Source organism: Molothrus aeneus, chromosome 9 (genome assembly GCF_037042795.1).
Source record: "Molothrus aeneus isolate 106 chromosome 9, BPBGC_Maene_1.0, whole genome shotgun sequence".
NCBI lineage: Eukaryota > Metazoa > Chordata > Aves > Passeriformes > Icteridae > Molothrus > Molothrus aeneus.
Window position 1 is genome coordinate 22,564,600 of NC_089654.1, and position 17,755 is coordinate 22,582,354.

Below are 17,755 nucleotides of genomic sequence, written 5' to 3' on the forward strand. Positions count from 1 at the left end.
TCAGGTGCTTCAAAATACTCAAGCAGAAAACAAACTAAAACTCGTATTATTGCGCAGAACTAGGGGAAGCAGGAAACCGGGGAATTTCACAAGCCCCTACGCGCACTGCTTCTTCCAAGCAGAGTCCGCCTCAGCGGGGTATCATGGCGCAGAGCCGGTGGCGGCTCGGCCATCCCGAGTCGCTGGCGCTATTGGAGCGAGCTCTCCTGGTTCCTGCTCGCTACTTTCACCCTCGGGGCCGCGTTCCGGCGCCGGGCCCTGTCAGGGCGCGGCCCCCTCCCGGCCCCGGTCCCGCCGCGCAGCCGCCGCGCCCCGCCCCGCTCGGAAGCGCCGCCGTGACCCCGCTGACGCGGGCGGCGGGCCCGGAAGCGGCGGGCGCGGGACCGGACCGGGGGCAGCGGCGTTGGGCGGCCGAGCGGCCCCGGGAGCGCCCGGCGCCGCGCAGGTGCGACGGACGGGCCCGCGCCGGGGCAGCGCGGGGGAACGGGACGGGAACGGGACGGGCCAGGGAGGCGGGCGCGGCCATCTTAAGCGCCGCGGGACCGCGGCGTCCTCGGTGCCCCTGCGCTCGGTGCCGCTGATCCCGCTCGGGCCGGCCCTGCCCCGCCCCGCCCCGCCCGGCCCTGCTCTGCCCTCGGCGGGGGACGAAGGCAGCGTCCCCGGGGCAGGGGCGGCGCGACCGCTCGGCGGGGACAGGCGCGGTAGGGCCGGGCCAGGCGGCCCGGGGGGTGCCGGCCCGGCCTGGGGAGCAGCTGGGATGGCTTTGCCCTGTTGGGTGAAACGGAAAGAGAAGGAGCTTCGGTGTAGTAATAATAACAACAGTGCACGCCCGGCCCGGAGTGGGGCGCAGGCTAAATGCGGCAGGGAGCCGAGCGAAGCCAGCCCGGCCGCCGCCTTAGAGCTAATAATAGGTGGTGTCTGCTCGCTGGCTCGCAGCAGGTTGTGCCGCGGTCTGCAACGCAAAGAGAGCTTAGTGATTTAATTAAAACCTCGGTTACACCGATACATAAAACTAACAGTGAAATCTAGAAAGGGTTATTAAAAATGGAAGTAATGTTTAAGTGCTAAGAATAATTTTTATCATAATTCTTTTGGCAGAGTATGAAATTACTGTTGCATGTTTTCTTAAGGTCCGGAGCAGAACCAAGTCTTCACGGGAACTCTTTGGTAATCACCTATGAAGCTCCTGATCCTGAAGTTGCATTTTTGCAATGAAGAAAAGGAGACGGCTCGCTGCAAGTCTAAATGAAAAGGTTCATCTTGGCCATGAGAAAGATACTTCAGAACAGATTCTTGTAGTGGACTGTGCGCCAGAAATTGTCTCCAAGTCTGCAGAAACAGCTTCTGCAGATCAGCTCGAATCTTCCCGAGAACTTTCACCATCACCAGAGCAAAGAAAGCTCCTAAGCTCATTGCAATATAACAAAAATCTACTTAAATACTTAAATGATGATAGGCAGAAACATCCATCGTTTTGTGATTTACTCATAATTGTAGAAGGAAAAGAATTTAGTGCTCACAAAGTTGTTGTGGCTGTTGGGAGTAGTTATTTTCATGCCTGTTTGAGCAAAAATCCGAGCACCGACGTTGTCACGTTAGATCATGTAACTCATTCTGTCTTTCAACATTTGCTTGAGTTTCTTTACACTTCTGAGTTTTTTGTGTATAAAAATGAAATTCCATTAGTGCTGGAAGCAGCAAAATTTTTAGATATCATAGATGCAGTGAAGTTACTAAATAACGAAAATGTTTCCAGTGTACAGACTGATGTGGTTACTGATGCACCTAGACCAGTAGAAACACTCAGTGAACTGACAGGTAAACTATTAAATAGTCATCAGTGCACTTTTTGTGGTCGAAGTTTCTGTTACAAGAAGTCCTTAGAGAATCATTTGGCTAAAGCCCACCGCCCCCTTTCCCTGGAACAAAAGCATGGGTTAAAAATGGTTGAGAAGGCCAGCTTTTCCACTAGACGCTCCACGAGAAGCCGTAAGTGTCCAGCTAAGTTCGGTATCAGTGACAATGAAAGTGGTGATGCCTCTGACAGCAACTTGGAAAAAGTCAGTTCTGACAAGGAGACATCTGAGAGAAGTGAATTTGAAGACAGTGAAAGTGAGTCCAACGTGGATGAAGATGGGCAGGAAGAGGAAATGTCCGGTGAAGATTCGGAATCTGAAGAACAAAGCGAAAAGGAACAGAATGATGCTGAAGAGGGTTCTGAGGCAGTTGACTCAATGGGGAATATTCCTGAAGGCTTAGCTCCAGTCATCATTCAAAGCAGTAGCAAAAAGCTACTGCAGTGTCCCAAGTGTGACAAAAAGTTTGATCGAGTAGGTAAGAGCGAGTCAGGTTCATCTCCTTCATGGTGGTGCTGTTTGTGTGGGAAATAAGCCAAGTTTTTCCTCTGTCCTGGAGAGTGAATATAAGAATTTCTGGATCATCTGACTTGATCCAGTGTGCTGCTATTTTCTTGAAGCGTACTAAGTTGTTATGTCTGTGGTTGCTAAATAGTTTAAATAGATCATCTGAGCACATTATTTTAAAAATCTGCAAGTACTACATTTATTTCTCTTCCACTGCTCTGGATTCTGGTTGTTAGCATATCTGCTGTGCAGAAATAAATGGCCTGTGAGTATTTAGGGTTGGAATGGTACATTTTGGTTCTGCTCACACTGGAAGCCCTTTTCTCTTTGCACTTTCATAACTTAGAATTCTAGTTCTGTGCTCAAAAAATCCGTGACAAGCATGCATTACAACAAGTGATACATAAAGTATTTCTTTATAAGTTTGTATTACAATGGACAATTGACTTATATGTTAAATTTATGAGCTGCAGAAGCTCATAAATTTACAGTACTATACAGCAGCATGCATGTATGTTCTGCAGAGAAAAAAGTAAAATCTAGTACAAAGCAGAGAGGCTGCTATTGACACGAGGTAGATTTATCCACAGGACAGAATTTTGTCCTCAGAAAAAACATTGGCAAACAGAAGAGGGAATACAAGCCATGTGAAAGAAATGAGACAGTAGCATTTTTGTTTCTGGTAGTATGTTGGGTCCCAAACACAGATAGGGTGCAAGGGTTTGTGTCTTTCATTCAGTGTTCTGCTATTTGAAAGTACCTTAAGATTACCAGTTTGTTGTGAGGCTGTTCCCTGTTCTGGAATGGTACTCATGATCAGTGTAGTGAAAGAATAGGACTGTAATTTGCAGTATTTAAGATCTGACTATGCTGTAGGTTTGAACAAGAGTGACTTGTAACCCTTGCACAAACTTGTAGGAAGATGAAACTGTTCGGAGAGACCTTGGATCAAACACATAGGCGAGTACTGGGCAGTTTTCAGTGTTGTAAGCCAGTAGGGATCTTTGGGTGCATGTGGAGGGTACTTAGAGCTTGACTGCATGTGAGAGAGATTATAGAATCAACCCCAAACATGCCTGTTGCAGGTGATACTTGTTACAGTTCATGCTAACAGATTTGACTTTGTTGTCCAGGTAAATACGAGAGCCACACCCGTGTCCACACAGGTGAGAAGCCTTTTGAATGTGATATCTGTCACCAGCGCTACTCCACCAAGTCCAACCTGACAGTGCACAGAAAGAAACACTCCAGTGACACTGACTTCCATAAGAAGGAGCACAAATGTCCCTACTGCAATAAGCTCCATGCAAGCAAGAAGACCTTAGCAAAGCACGTGAAGAGGCAAGTATGACATAATGTGTCTGGCATTTCTGAAGAAGCATTTTTTTAATTTTAAAAGTGAAGATAAGCATGTATATAAACACAGCATGTTCTGCATTATTTTTATAACTATATCTTCAAGTAACTGCCTTTTCAAAGGGCGTGGGGGTTAGCAGTATCACTTAACCTGCAGTAAGAAATAGCTGTAGGGCTTCTATGGGGGTTCTGCCAAAAGGTTTTATTACAAATTTTAGAATCTTTCAGATGAGCTAGCACAGTCAGAACATATCAGGCTTAAAATTTACCTGACTACTTTTAATTTGAAGGTAGAGTAAAATACCTTCTTTAATTTTAGGTGTCGGTGCTTTACTGTTGATGATAATACCTGTCTAAACCATTTCTGATCAGATTATTTTAGATAAACAATTTATGGCAGGTCTAATTATAAGGTATTACTATTTACATACTGCCTTTTTTCTTTTTTCTTTGTAAATCTCCATAAGTTGAAACTGCCTTCTGTCTGATCAAATGTTGTATAAAGTTCTATGCGAGACCATAGCCAACACTGCTTTCCAGTTACTTGTGTCATTAGAATTGTTTCAGCATCAGTATTCTGTTCTGCCAGTGTGGTGAGCAACTTCCATGACATATAAAGCTTAGAAATAGGTATTTAGTATTTAGATAATCTTCATCTTGGAAAGTTCTGGCTACTTTCAGCTTCTTTCTCCTAGGTTTCATCCAGAGAATGTACAAGAATTTCTTTCTATCAAGAAGACAAAGAGTGAAGGTTGGAAATGTGATGTAAGTAATCCTTCAGAACTTTTTTTTTGTTCTGTACAGTTTACCTTCTGTGAACTTTAATGAAAATCTGGTATGTGTTTCTGTGAAGTCTCAGAAAGCTTTCTAGGGGATGGTTTTCCTCTAAGTGATACATTTCCTATGTCTGCTGATCTAAGGGCTGAACTTTGTCTATATGTACAGCCTCTGGTCAGATAAATAATCCCAATTTGAATTCTAAAATAGTTAGAGGCAGTATCTTTTCAAATACATCAGTTTACAGATTATTAGACTTGAGTGTTATGAGTGCTTTAAAACCAGTATTTGCTTTCCTGTTAATTACACATAACAAACACTGACCATAAAGTGTACTGTTACAGGAAGGATCTCTCAGTTGTGAGGAAGATACGTGTTAAATATGAAACACTTTCTCATTTACCTGCATATGCATGTCAACAGAATTGTGAATTTGTGCTAAATTTATCTCTAGTTGTAAAATCACAGAATCCTTTACTTGATTTTCCTCTGAGAGGTATATGTATGAAACTACATCTGATCTAAAAAGGAATTGTAGCATTTCCATTCTCTTTGTGTATGCTGCCAAATAATGTTTTAAGGTTTCAGATGTGGGGTTTTGTTGTTCCTATTTTTTTAAGGGAATTGGTTTTCTTTTTGTTTTTTAGGGCAGCTGTTTTGTTTGTGCAGACTGCTGTATGCTGCAGTATGTCTATAATATTAGGGGCTGTAACATAATTATAAACCTTGCTTTATTTGGGAACTTTCAATTGTAAACATACAGTAGGAGTCTGGGAGATATCAGCCGTAGGAATTTGTATTGTTCATTGTGCAGCTGGTGGGATGGTGGTTCAAGGTTATTACCTGGTTCATCAAAGGGTGTTATCTTCCAGGTGAAGCTGTAATGTGTGAATGTGTTACAGATTTTGTTTGTTACTAGATAAGAAGCATTTTAATGGTGAGAATCCATTGTGCAACATTGTTGACATTCTTTTCTGGGAAAGTGTGTTACCAGATGAGTGGTTTGATAAACTCCACTTCCTGGTTTGTGGGTTTATTTTTTAAATTGAATGTTGTAAGTAGAAAGTTTTAAAGAAGTGAGCTGCTGCTCCTGTGCCGCTCGTGTGCATTGAAAATGGACTTGAATTAAAAGCAGGTAGAATTCCAACTTTTACAGCAGTTGGACATTGAACAGGACCCTTGGATGTTGTGCTGTGAGTTTGTTTGTTCATGTGGTGTGTTCTGAGGGCCAAGGTGCCACAGATGTAAGCTGCGGGATTCACTAAGGTTATTGGTTTATGCTGTAATCTGTCTGTGAACAACAGGATTTGCTGACCATATTTTAATCCTTGAGGAATATGAGCAAATTTGCGCAAACAGTACATATTATGGAAAAGCAAAAGGGCTATTATACTTTATACAAATGTGGATTTTCTTACACCTATATTTAACATTAATGAGTTTTTAAGCAAATAGAGCTGCTGTTTTTGATTTCCTTATTCATGTGTGCTCTGTGAAGCTGATTGCAGGAGTTAATGTGTGGGAGTTGTAGTGCTCAGCTGAGCTGTCATAAACAACAGCAGGAGTCTCACAGGGAAACATGAGCACTCTGTGTGTTGAAGCATAGGATCCTGATGATAAATTGTAATACCTGGTTTAAAAGCCTGAGTTGGAGTTGTGGATTCAATTCTATAATTGTACTGTGTGCTTATTTAAGTCACTACTAGTAATTCTTGAACATTTTGGTTTTGGTTAATCTCAAAGCAGTACTAAAAAACACACATAATGTTAGGTTTCTGATGGTCCTGTAGCTCAATGTATTTTGAGCTACATTTCCTTGTTGGTATTGGCATTTTCTCTTTAATACCTGCTGTCAGGGAATTTCCCAGAGGAAATAAAGGAACAGGTATGACTTTGGTTCTACAGTAGTTTATACTACAACAACTTTTACCACAGTCCAACTAAACTGTTTCAGCATCCAAACCCAAGCCAAAACTATTTGCTTTTTTTCCAGTGGTTTATTTTTGGCTCAGTTACTGTGTTGAAACACCCTAGGAAGGGAGTCTGGGAAGTGCTGGAGTCAGTAGAGAGAAGGGCTGGGGAGGAACATATAACTGCATGCAGGAGTTGCCAGTAGTTGATTTAGGCTGTCATGGATCTGCATCCTAATCTATACATTACAGTTCACTATGGTTTTTGTAGAGAACAGGTTGGTTTTGATGTTGAGTGCAAGGCTTTCCATACTGACGTAGAGGTTTTTGAAAAATATGTGTTTAATCTTACATTGGTGCAGAGAGCAGATGATATAAAGTTTTATGAGTTTATGAATAGGAGAAGAATCTGGTTATAATGGATGTATCTTTGACAAAGTGTGGTATCATTTCAGATTTGTAAGAAATCTTTCACTCGAAGACCTCACTTAGAAGAGCATATGATCCTTCACTCTCAGGACAAGCCCTTCAAATGTACCTACTGTGAAGAGCATTTCAAATCCCGGTTTGCAAGACTGAAACATCAGGAAAAATTCCATCTCGGTATAGAAACCTCCTTCTGACATGTAAACACTAGATTTAAAGTAAAGCATTCCCCCACCATTTTATGTCCTGGTCAGTCTGGTTTTCACCTCATCTCCTTTTACAATTCTCTCTTCCACTTTTGGGGAAGAGTTGTTGGAAGGTTTTTTGTTGGTTGGGTTTTTACTTTTGTGTTCAGCTGTCTTTTTGAGGCATTCTCTTGTACCCAAAAAAGTCAGAATTTTGGGGAGGAAGAAGAATGAAGGTTAGTTTGATTTGAAAGTTTTTTGCACAAAATTGATTCTCAGCTAGGGAGTCAGATTCTTCCTGAAGTTTTCAAAAGGCCTCTTCCTTTCCTCCTGAAGTATTCTGCAGACTTTTTTTATACTACTGATTATTTCTGCTGGGTAGGAGCTAGATGGGTGATAAGAATTTCTTCTTTCAAGTGGTCTAAGTGGGCTTAATTGCTTTTGACTATGAATTTTGAATTTTTGCTTTACTGTCATGAAGTTTGCCAAAATGCCAGATCTTAGAAGTAACTTAGCAGAAAGCTCACAAAATCTAAAGTATGCTGATTGTACTAAAGATGAACAATTTGTTAGACAAAAGTTTTGCTTTGTAAATTGATGAGGGTTTTCAAAAGTAACCAGTCTGGGCTTGTTGTTTATTTTAGCTGTCAGTCAATCCTGCTCTGTGTGTCTGTCTCCCTGTAGGGCCTTTTCCTTGTGATATTTGTGGCCGCCAGTTTAATGACACAGGGAATCTGAAACGCCACATAGAATGTACTCATGGGGGAAAGAGGAAATGGACGTGTTTCATCTGTGGGAAATCCGTCAGGGAACGGTAAGGACTTGGCTGACTACCTGAACTTCAGCAGAACACAGCAATATTTAGCATCCTTTGGTTGCTGTTGAATACGCTTGGAGTTTTTAACATAAAGGAGACCATTTCAGAGTGTTAGTGTGTTAAAAGGTAGTGGGAGAGCCAGAGGTAGCATTGGATTTTCTGATCACCTCTAAAATTAAGGGTGACAGCTGTAGGTAATTAATTATGAAGTGCAAATATATTAAGAAAGTCTTACCTCTCATTCACTTCACTTAAGTTTCTTACTGTTAAGAAACTTAAGTTTCTCTGTTGTGCAAAAACATCTTGCAATTTTTTTTTTTTTGAAAGATGTTTTCTTGAATGTATGTTTTCCAAATTTTAGTGTTTTCTTTCTTTCCTGATACTGTTTCTAGACCCAGTTGGTTCAGTAAATAGGTTGCCAGACTGTTTTTGTATGCATGTGTTAGTGTGTATATCTGAATTTAAACAACCATTCAGATCTATTGTGATCCATCACAGTAAGAGAAATTGAGAAAATGATAGTATGTTTTTACTTTTTCACTAAGGGATATTGCTTAAAATTAAATTTTACTGGCTTTGTTAAACAGAACAACTTTGAAAGAACATCTGAGAATTCACAGTGGAGAGAAGCCTCATCTTTGCAGTATTTGTGGGCAGAGTTTTCGTCATGGAAGCTCTTACAGGTATAGATCTTTATTAAACAAGCTGGTAAACTGTTTTGCCTATTTGGTGATATATATGCATTCATGTTATTGACATAATTCTTTGTAACGTATATATGTTTGATGTACTCCACCTCTGAGAGCATCAGTAAATGTTCTAAATATCTTTCCGTTTAAAAAATATATTGCTAATGTGTCAGAATTAATTTAATTTGTAATACATTAGTGGCTTAAACACAAAAAAAAAACCTACAAAGTTGAGATTTTTGCACATATGAAACTTTTGTGGTTTTGTTATTCAAACAGAAAATAAGCAGAGGACTAAAATATCCCACTAAATTAATTTCACATAAGAGAGCTCAGCTCTCTCTTGCTTTCTAAGAACAATTCAGGTGCAGTTCAGCTGAAGTTACTTCCTGATACTTATGTGAAGCAATAAAGACTGCATTTTCTGCTATTTTGCATTGAATTAGCAGTACAGATTGTTTTAATGGAATTGTATTTTATGGCCATGTTTATGACTCAATATGCAGACTTCATCTAAGAGTGCATCATGATGACAAGAGATATGAATGTGAAGAATGTGGGAAAACGTTTATTCGGCATGACCATCTGACAAAACACAAAAAAATACATTCAGGTAGGTATTTTCTTTGGAAGTTGGCTTAAAAATTACTATTTTGAAATAAAACCAAATAAAAAGTTAATGATGAATTTTTTTTTTCAGTGCATGCAATGTTTTAGGCCTCATAAAAGTCCCTGCCATTCTTTTTAAGGTCTGCTAAAGCAGAGGTAGTCTTACATGTTTTAAAGGTTTAAAAGCCAAATGTTTCCTCCCTGATACCATAGAAAGCTGAGGGACAGTCAAAAACATGTAACAATGAATTGCTTTAACAATCATAAATACATAAAGCAAAAGTGAAAAAGGAGGATTTTTTAATGATTCCAGATTTCTTTTTTTTAATAGCAACTGTGAAACATTATTGCCACAACACAGAAGAAGCTGTCAGAGTCTCTGTCAAAGTTTGTACACTGATCACTTCAATGCAAAGAACATCAGAGAGGTGTTTCTGAAATCTCTCTTGTGGGAAAGAGGGAAGGAAGGCTGAGGGAATCAGCCCTATGAACAGATGGGGATGATCAGGAAAAAGAAAAAAAAAATCTGTTGCTCTGAGAGCAGAAAGGTTATCAAATGCATAGGAAGAGCAAAGTTCACCAGTGACCTTTTCACAACAGGATCCAGAGGAAACATGACCTTCTTGGAGGCAAAATACTTTCTAGGCAGCATGGAAGTATGAAAGTGATCAGAGTCTAAACTTCCTGAGTCTTTATGTGAAAGACAGCTTCTTTCCTGGTGTTTGAAATAATAATAATGTCTGCTATGAAATAAAGAAATCTTTGAAAACTCCAAGTACAAAAACAAAAACCAAAAAAAACAAAACCAAAAAAAAAAATCCTCTTTTCTGCTCTATTTGCTTTTCCCCCTCTAGAAAGTTACATTCTTTGACTGTCCACACCCCTATTTACATGAGAAGAAATATTCTGCCACTTTGTGGAAGATCTCAAGATGACTGAAAAGCATCATGATACTCTTAAACAACAGCATAAAACAAAAAGGTAACTATGTCCATCAGGATGATTAAAATGATAAATACTGAGGTGTAATTTTAAATTATACAAATTAGTAGCTGAAAATAATTGGTGTGTTTCAATTAGCTTCCCTTTAAAACAGCTGAATCATTGAAGGTACCCTGTTTCAGGTCATAATGAAGAGAGTACATTCCCAGTCATTCACTTGTACTCCCATGCAGTGAGTGTTTGGGGAAGTATCTCCTGACTTGGAGCACAAAGTTCTTTGCAGGAATCACGTGGACTAGTCCTATAGAGAAGTGGTAACATCATTACTCTGATAGAACCACCATGCTTCCTAAATTTTCTTCTTTAATAAGAGAATCCTTCTCCAAGTGAGGTGTGGAGGAGCTTGATTAGCTGAACTTTGGGAATATGATTATAGGTCATAGACATTTAAAAAGTTCCAAAAAGATTTAACCAAATTGTATTGTGTTTTGCCCTTGTAGGTGAAAAAGCACATCAGTGTGAGGAATGTGGAAAATGTTTTGGCCGTCGAGATCACCTCACTGTTCATTATAAAAGTGTTCATCTAGGAGAAAAAGTTTGGCAGAAGTAAGTGTGGGGTTTCTACAACTGCATAAATGCTTCTGTACTACAACTGATTTTGTTGGGACTTGGATGTGTGAGCAGAATTCTGCTTATCTGTGTGTTTGTCATGCTTGTACCTCAGACTTCATAGAGATATTATTTCAGTTTGAAGGGGATGTCAGAAAATTGTCTCCACAATTTAAGCTAGATACTTCATTTGTAGCACAATTGAGTAAATAAAAGCATTAAAAAGGATCAGATTTTAATTTGTCACATATCTGTGTCAGTTTTGTTCTTAATTGATGGTTTGCTGTAATACTCTCATTGCAGACTAGTTAAAACTGAATTATTAGTCATCATGTAAGCACAGGGAGAATTATCTCACATTTAAGGTATTTTAGAAGCTGGCAGCAGATTAGTGGCTCTGAAAGGAGGTAAAAACTTTGAAACCCAAGTTGTGTCTCTACCTTAAAAATGCAACAGGGTTTTAAAACTTCGGAGTTTTAAAAATAAACCTTTCAGAGATTTGAAATAAACAGCTCTGGTTGTTTTTCAAATGATGTGTTTTAGCTCATTAGTGTTGTGTAGAAGCCATTAAAGATACGTCTTACAAGTACAGTACATTGCTTATTCTTTTTTTTTCCTTTTGAAGGCAGTAGCCTTCCTAGAAATTTTGCCATTCCTAGAACCTTATTTATGTCCTGTCAAAGTAAAACCTTCTTGTGAGTGTTGGGCAAAAAAATGCTGCATAAGGCGATTTGTGGGGTTAAAAAAGAAGTTGTAGTGGCTTTTGTTCTTTGAGTACTTAAGTGTATCCCGACAGATAATAAAATTGAATGTTGAAAAGAATCTAATTGACCTTATTGGTATGTAGATGCCAGGAAATAGGAACATAAGTGAGGAAATTTGGAAAGTTTGGTATTTAGCTATTTTACAGCTAAAGATTTCAGAAGGGACTGTGGACATAACTTTACTGTTAGTTGGTTACAAAAAAAATAACATGAAATGTCTTTTTTTCTTTAAAGATATAAAGCAACGTTTCACCAGTGTGAAGTCTGTAAGAAAGTTTTTAAAGGGAAATCCAGTTTGGAAATGCATTTTAGGACACATTCAGGTAAAAAGAAAATAAACCTCAACTAAACCACAAAACATGTAGGGATGTATTTTTATGCATCAATATTGATTCAATGATTTTATTCATTATGGTTGTTGAGCATTCAGGATGAAAGTAGTAGAAAGCAGCAAGATTTTATTCATTCTCATACACTGGCCATTCCTGAATGCTGTTTTATGATTGTTTAGCTGGAGTACTGATAATCTCAGCTCGGGTTTGTGGGGCACTTTCTGCACCTCCTCTTTTAGTTCACTGGTATGTGTGTTCTTGCCAAATTTACCCACACCTTCTAAATGTTTCTGTGCTCCAGAGATTACTGCATTTCAAGTGCTAATCTGAAAAAGGAGTGAACTCCCTTTGGAAAGGGCTATGTCCTTTCTCTTTGACTTTGTTTGTCCTGCCTTGTGTTTAGGAAAATTGTTGTCTTTTGAAATGTATAGAGGTCATTTAATCCCAGTATCATAGCAGTTAAAAGACTGTTCTTTTTAATTTAGTTTGTAATTTAACATAAGTCCAGAGTACTGAGAGAATTGTATGTAAGGAGAAGAGTATGCCAATATAACTTCTAAACAATTTCCTGATGACTCTCTTGATTCTGAAATTGATGCTGAACTTAGTTTGTCTTCAGTAAAATTGTCTCACAGTAGGTCTTGATGCCATAATCCATGGAAGGTATTTCCATATTTGTGTGATTTGATGTTACTCAGAATAACTAATGGTTACTTCTCTATCTTTACAGGTGAGAAGCCCTACAAATGCCAGATCTGTAATCAGTCTTTCAGAATTAAGAAGACATTAACAAAACACATGGTTATTCATTCAGATGCTCGACCCTTTAACTGCCAGCACTGCAATGCAACATTTAAACGAAAAGACAAGCTGAAGTATCACATTGATCATGTTCATGGGTCTAAGGCTGCAGAAGAGGCATTGGCATCTTCTCCAGAGGAAAAGCTAGTGTCCTTACCAGTGCAGTACACCTCTGATGACAAAGTTTACCAAACTGAGGCTAAACAGTACGTGGAACAGTCCAAAGCATATCAATCAGAAGCCAAAACTTTGCTGCAGAATGTATCCCCAGAAGTGTGTGTGCCTGTGACTCTGGTCCCTGTCCCCATGGCAGAGCCCCAGGCAGAGCTGGTGCAGCACAGTGCTCAGTCCCACGGCATCCTGCCCGCGCAGCCCGAGCAGCCGGATTATCAGCGAGCCACGGAGCTCTCCTTCCTGGAGAAATACACCCTGACTCCACAGCCTGCAAACATTGTTCATCCTGTGAGGCCTGAGCAGATGCTGGATCCTAGAGACCAGTCATATCTTGGAACTCTACTGGGGCTAGATACAACTCCCACTGTACAGAATATTTCAAACAATGAACATTCGTGATCAGACCGTAACATTCCACCGAATTTACAAAGCCATCGGCCACCAGAAGGCTGATATGGCAATGAGATTTATATTTTATATTTTATTTGGACTCATCAAGTCTCCTGCATAGTTTTGGGAAAACAATTTGTTTACATAATATTTGAACATTTAGGCACAATTTGATGCATACGGAAGAGTGTTTCTTGTGATTTTAAGAGTTTTTAAAAATCTTATAGATGGTCTTTTAAAAATAATGCTCTGAAATATCTTTTAAGGATAGTGGCTGAAAATGTAATTACATATCTGGCTATTAATTTATAAAACTTCTTTGCCTTTCTGCATCTCACTTTGAGTTAATGTTTTAAGTGGAATAGAAAGCATTCTAAAAGAATAAGGAGTATTTAAAATTCATAAAAGTTTCTAAGGGCAGGCAGGGCTATGAAACACAAACTTTGAATTATGTTTCACACAGAAATTAATATATAATTTTCTTGAACCTGAGGCATTTTTGGAGGGTTTTAAAGGTGGCTGGACTGTGGAGCCTAGCCAGTGAACACAGGCACTAGGTTCTTCTGAAGTAAACTATCTTATGATACTTTATGAAGACACTAAACAAGGTGTTCAATCATCCCCCTGAGTACAATTAGGCTGCCTAAATTTGGCCTCTTAGTTCTTCTTTGATCTCTAATATTGAATAATGTGGGAAGAGCTAGACAGTGGTATTGTCAATTTTCTACACTTAGTTCTATATCATTTTAAGACGCATTTTTTTCTTGCTTTTTCAATCTTCTTTGTCTTCTAAAGTGTACCCCGCACTCTAACTTTGAAAGAAATGGCAGTATTTGCAAGGTCATTTTAAAACATGAACAGTCACAAAGGGTTGGCATGGTTGACCCTTGCTAAAGCAGAAATGATATCAGGGTCCCACATTAATGTGCCCATTTTCAGGTTATCTGTGATTGAGGAGAAATTTAAAGACTGTTCCAGAACAGTATTTAATTTCTATTTAAGAAAAAAAGAAAATCAGTAATGCTAAATCTCTTGTGAGTTGCTAATTAAATTGTTTTGTTTCTCACTTTCTTGTACTGTGTTTATAAACCAAAGTTAAACTCTTGAGAGTATTTTATGTCTAATTATTTTTAGCTCTTTCTTTACTAGACATAAGGGGTTTTTTTCAAAAAAACCCATTTGGAACTACAAGTCTGGTGTCACCATGAAATCTAGTATAGTTTAACCTAATCAAGCTTTCTCTTTTAAGTGTACTTTTAAAATAATTACTCTGTGTTTGTATGGTGAATATGATGCCAAAGAAAGTATCTGAAATAACTTTATAATCTTCATAATTCCTCACAAGAATTGTATAATAAGATATCCATCTTACTAAGATGAGAATTAAGATTGAAATTTTCCTCCAGTTTTCTGTATTCTTAAATTATTATCTGAAAGAATCTTTAAAATGGGAAACTGGATTTATGTGTATTGTTATAACTGTTAAATTTATTCAATGAGCTGAGCACAAGGGAGTTGTTGTGATAAGATGGTTGGTTCTCTTATCACAGTTCTACAAACTCTCAAGTGGCACAGATCATTTGAGATTGTATTCAGATACTTTGGTGTTAGATTCTATTAATCATCTATTTCAGTGTTGAGCAGTTTGCGGGAGAGGGGCCAGAACTGCCTAAATGTTCATATTTTGAAGCTTGTACCCTAATGGATTCTTAACCTAAACACACCAAAGATTTCTGTTAGCTGTTAAATAGTGGCAGAGTTATAGAGTTGTGTTACCAATATTTAAATAGGACTTAGCCAAAGAAGCACAATAGAAGTCCTAAACTTTAAAAGTTCAGTTTCTAAAACAGGACTACATATGTTTAACTGTTCTATGTTTGTATCTCTAAAGTAAAATTTAGAGCTGTGCTCTGGGAATGTTCAGACTGACATGCTGTAAATAGATCTGGGAAGAAGCTGAAGACTAGCAAATACACAGCAATAACAAGGCCATTGAATGCCACCTTCTGAAAGGACACTATCAAGTACCACCCTTTCTGCTTTCTAACTCCACCTTTCATCTCCTTTCAAAATAAAACTGTTTCTGTCATCTTCACACTCCATGGCTTGAAAATGGCTGCTTTATGTGTACTTTTCAAGTCTACATGTGTGTATCATATATACTATTCATGTGCAAATGAAACATGATTTCTACTGCATTTGTAGTTGTACTGTTGAAAGTAACCCAACATCAGTGGTGTCAGTGCAGTGCTCAGACTAAAAGCCTAATTCTTTGTTATTTCTTGTCTTTTCTGTCCTACAGTAGAAATAACTATTGTGGGCTTTTGACAAAACAGTAGCTTCAAAGTGGTTGGTTAATAATTGTTTCTTTTAAAGTCCAGTCTGTTTGGAAGGCACTCTAGGAAAACACTGAAATGGAATTTGGAGCATATTTACTTGATAATGTCCTTTTAAAAATTCTTTCATGATTGTGCCTTTTATATCTATTCTAAAGAATGGCTTTTTTCTCTAGTTGAGTTGTTACTCAGAAAACATTAAGGTCAATAACTTTCAAAGGGCTCCATGTTTGTGCATGACCAACAAGAAATGGACTATAAAAGGACTCGTTTTTGAGAAAAACGAGTGTGCTCTTTGCTGTTTGGGTGACAGAATTACTAGTCATTCCTGGAAAAAATTACCTGCTAGTTCTTTGGTGTTCTTTTGTTTGCAGATAACCCTACTAGTTAATGTTTGTACCTGCTGGTCAGGCTGGATCATTGCCAGTTGACAGTGAAAGACAATAGGAAGGCTTAAATGCTAGATACATAGTTTTTATTTTTATTTAATATCATGAGCTATAATTTGTATGGCTTTACATCTACTTAAAATTCATTTATGAGCAAAGTAAATTTTCATGGGCTGATACTTTGGTAGGTGAAAGTATCTGGTTTCTGCTTGATAGAAGGTAGTCCCTGGTAGGAGGACTGGGGTTGAAGGGCAGAGGTCTGCACCTCACAGCTTATGGGCTGGAACTCCTCAGTGTCTGCTCCCCCCGTTCAATATGTGCTCATCAGAGAGTGTGGGTGCTGTTGATGTGGAGGGAGCATTTACAAAAAATGTTTTACCAGGCAGTCCCTAGATTAGTTGAGTGTTTATTGCTAAAGAAGGAAGAAGCAGGTGTCTCTTAAAAAGATCTGTAAAGAGCGTTTAGTGGCACATTGCAAAAAGTTGATCTTTTCCGCATGCTGACCTTTGGGGAAGAAAAGTGGAGTCTGTGCTGGTTCTCCAGACTGCTGTGTGATTCTGAGAACTTTGTGCACTCGTTCTGTTCAAACATTAAATTCTGTATTTTTTTGCTATACAAATTTCTGGTTGTAGACTGGCTTACTGCCTTTAATTCTTTCAGTGGGTCTTATGTTCAGTTTATTTATTTGTATTGGAATTTCCTCTTTGAGCACTGACACTTTTCTTAGAGAGGTGTATTCCTCATGGGTTCTTTTCAAGCTGAACATCAGCCATTGTAATGGTGAAGATATTTTTCTGTTAGGCAGTGGTTTTCTTAAAAATATAGTGCTACTATTGTCTGGATTATAATTCCAGGAGTTGTTCCTAAAGATGGGTCATGCTAGACCACAATGACAAAAGATGTATTTGGTGTCATCAAAGAGCTGAGCTTATTTCCCTCTAACAAATGTGGAAGAGCCTCCAGAACTGAAGAACGCTTCCAAGGAGTCGCCTCGCAATGTGCTCGATCAAACAGGAAACGTGTTATGGACTGCTAAGGAATAAATGACCCCAAATTTTAAAATTTAAAGTAACTTCTCTGTAGGAGTTCATGAATGTAGCATTATGAGTGAAGTCTGTTGTAGATGAAAGTGGGGTTTTTTTCCCCTGATAACAATAAAAAGGATGTGCATTTTCTCTGTGTGGGACGCAGAAGCATACCTGATGCAGTCTGTGTGTTCCCCATGTGCCTGAGGATAAAGGGAAGCAGAGTGCATTTATCTGTAGGTCCTTGTTGTCCTGGGGGATCTTGCTCTACAGCACAGTCTCAAAACAATTTGGTTATTTCATCCTGTGCATCCAACAACGTCACTGGCAGAATGTAATGCAGGGCGGTCACCTTGCTTAAGGCCAAAAGGGTCTTTTTCATGGTTCATTAGAAATGTTTTTGTTTAAAAGGTTTTGATGGATTAAAGATAAAAATGACAAATTTTTTTGAATCCCTCATAATCATTTTGGTCATGTTAAATGTTGGTCCTTTTATATGAAAGAATAGGATGAAAAGAACTCAATATTTTGTCATTCATATATTGAGATAATGTGTTTTAAATGTGATCTGTACAGGCTGGTATTTTAGATGGAAGTCCTTAAAGTTGTCTTTTTAGGGGAAATCCTTTGCTGTAAGGAAAAGTTAGGAAGTGTACTGTAAATGTGGAAGTACTCAGTCCTATGTGTAATTTTGTTTGCTATGGAAAAGTAAAGTTCTTTTGTCTTAACATTGTGTGCTTCACAGGATTTCTTGCAGGGGTGCTTGTGTTAGCTTTGATTTCTGCCCCTTTTTGTTTTCCGGCAGCATGAAAATACATTATTTGGGTGTCTTTCAACGTTCATGAAGGGGAAACAGATGAG

At 38.8% G+C, this 17,755-nt stretch overlaps 1 protein-coding gene across 2 annotated transcripts; it reads left to right on the top strand.

The window, feature by feature from the left end:
• Nucleotides 1-365: 365 nt before the first annotated feature.
• On the top strand, nt 366-17,622 carry ZBTB41 (zinc finger and BTB domain containing 41). 2 transcript variants are annotated; one of them, XM_066555740.1, is made up of 11 exons: nt 366-445; nt 1,131-2,334; nt 3,497-3,704; nt 4,415-4,484; nt 6,862-7,009; nt 7,702-7,831; nt 8,422-8,517; nt 9,030-9,136; nt 10,575-10,680; nt 11,682-11,770; nt 12,510-17,622. In XM_066555740.1, exons 2-11 carry the CDS (start codon nt 1,212-1,214, stop codon nt 13,151-13,153), a joined length of 2,721 nt encoding a protein of 906 aa, XP_066411837.1. In that variant the 5' UTR covers nt 366-445; nt 1,131-1,211; the 3' UTR covers nt 13,154-17,622. The 2 variants fall into 2 exon arrangements, with proteins under 2 accessions (XP_066411837.1, XP_066411838.1); XM_066555741.1 differs by lacking the exon at nt 366-445 and having other exon boundaries at nt 1,116-2,334.
• Nucleotides 17,623-17,755: the final 133 nt, after the last annotated feature.

Coding starts and splice junctions, on each gene's coding strand:
- ZBTB41 (XM_066555740.1), top strand. CDS start 1,212: ATGAAGAAAAGGAGACGGCTCGCTGCAAGTCTAAATGAAAAGGTTCAT. Junction 7,010..7,701: donor TCAGGAAAAATTCCATCTCG/GTATAGAAACCT, acceptor GTCTCCCTGTAG/GGCCTTTTCCTTGTGATATT. Junction 10,681..11,681: donor GGAGAAAAAGTTTGGCAGAA/GTAAGTGTGGGG, acceptor TTTTCTTTAAAG/ATATAAAGCAACGTTTCACC.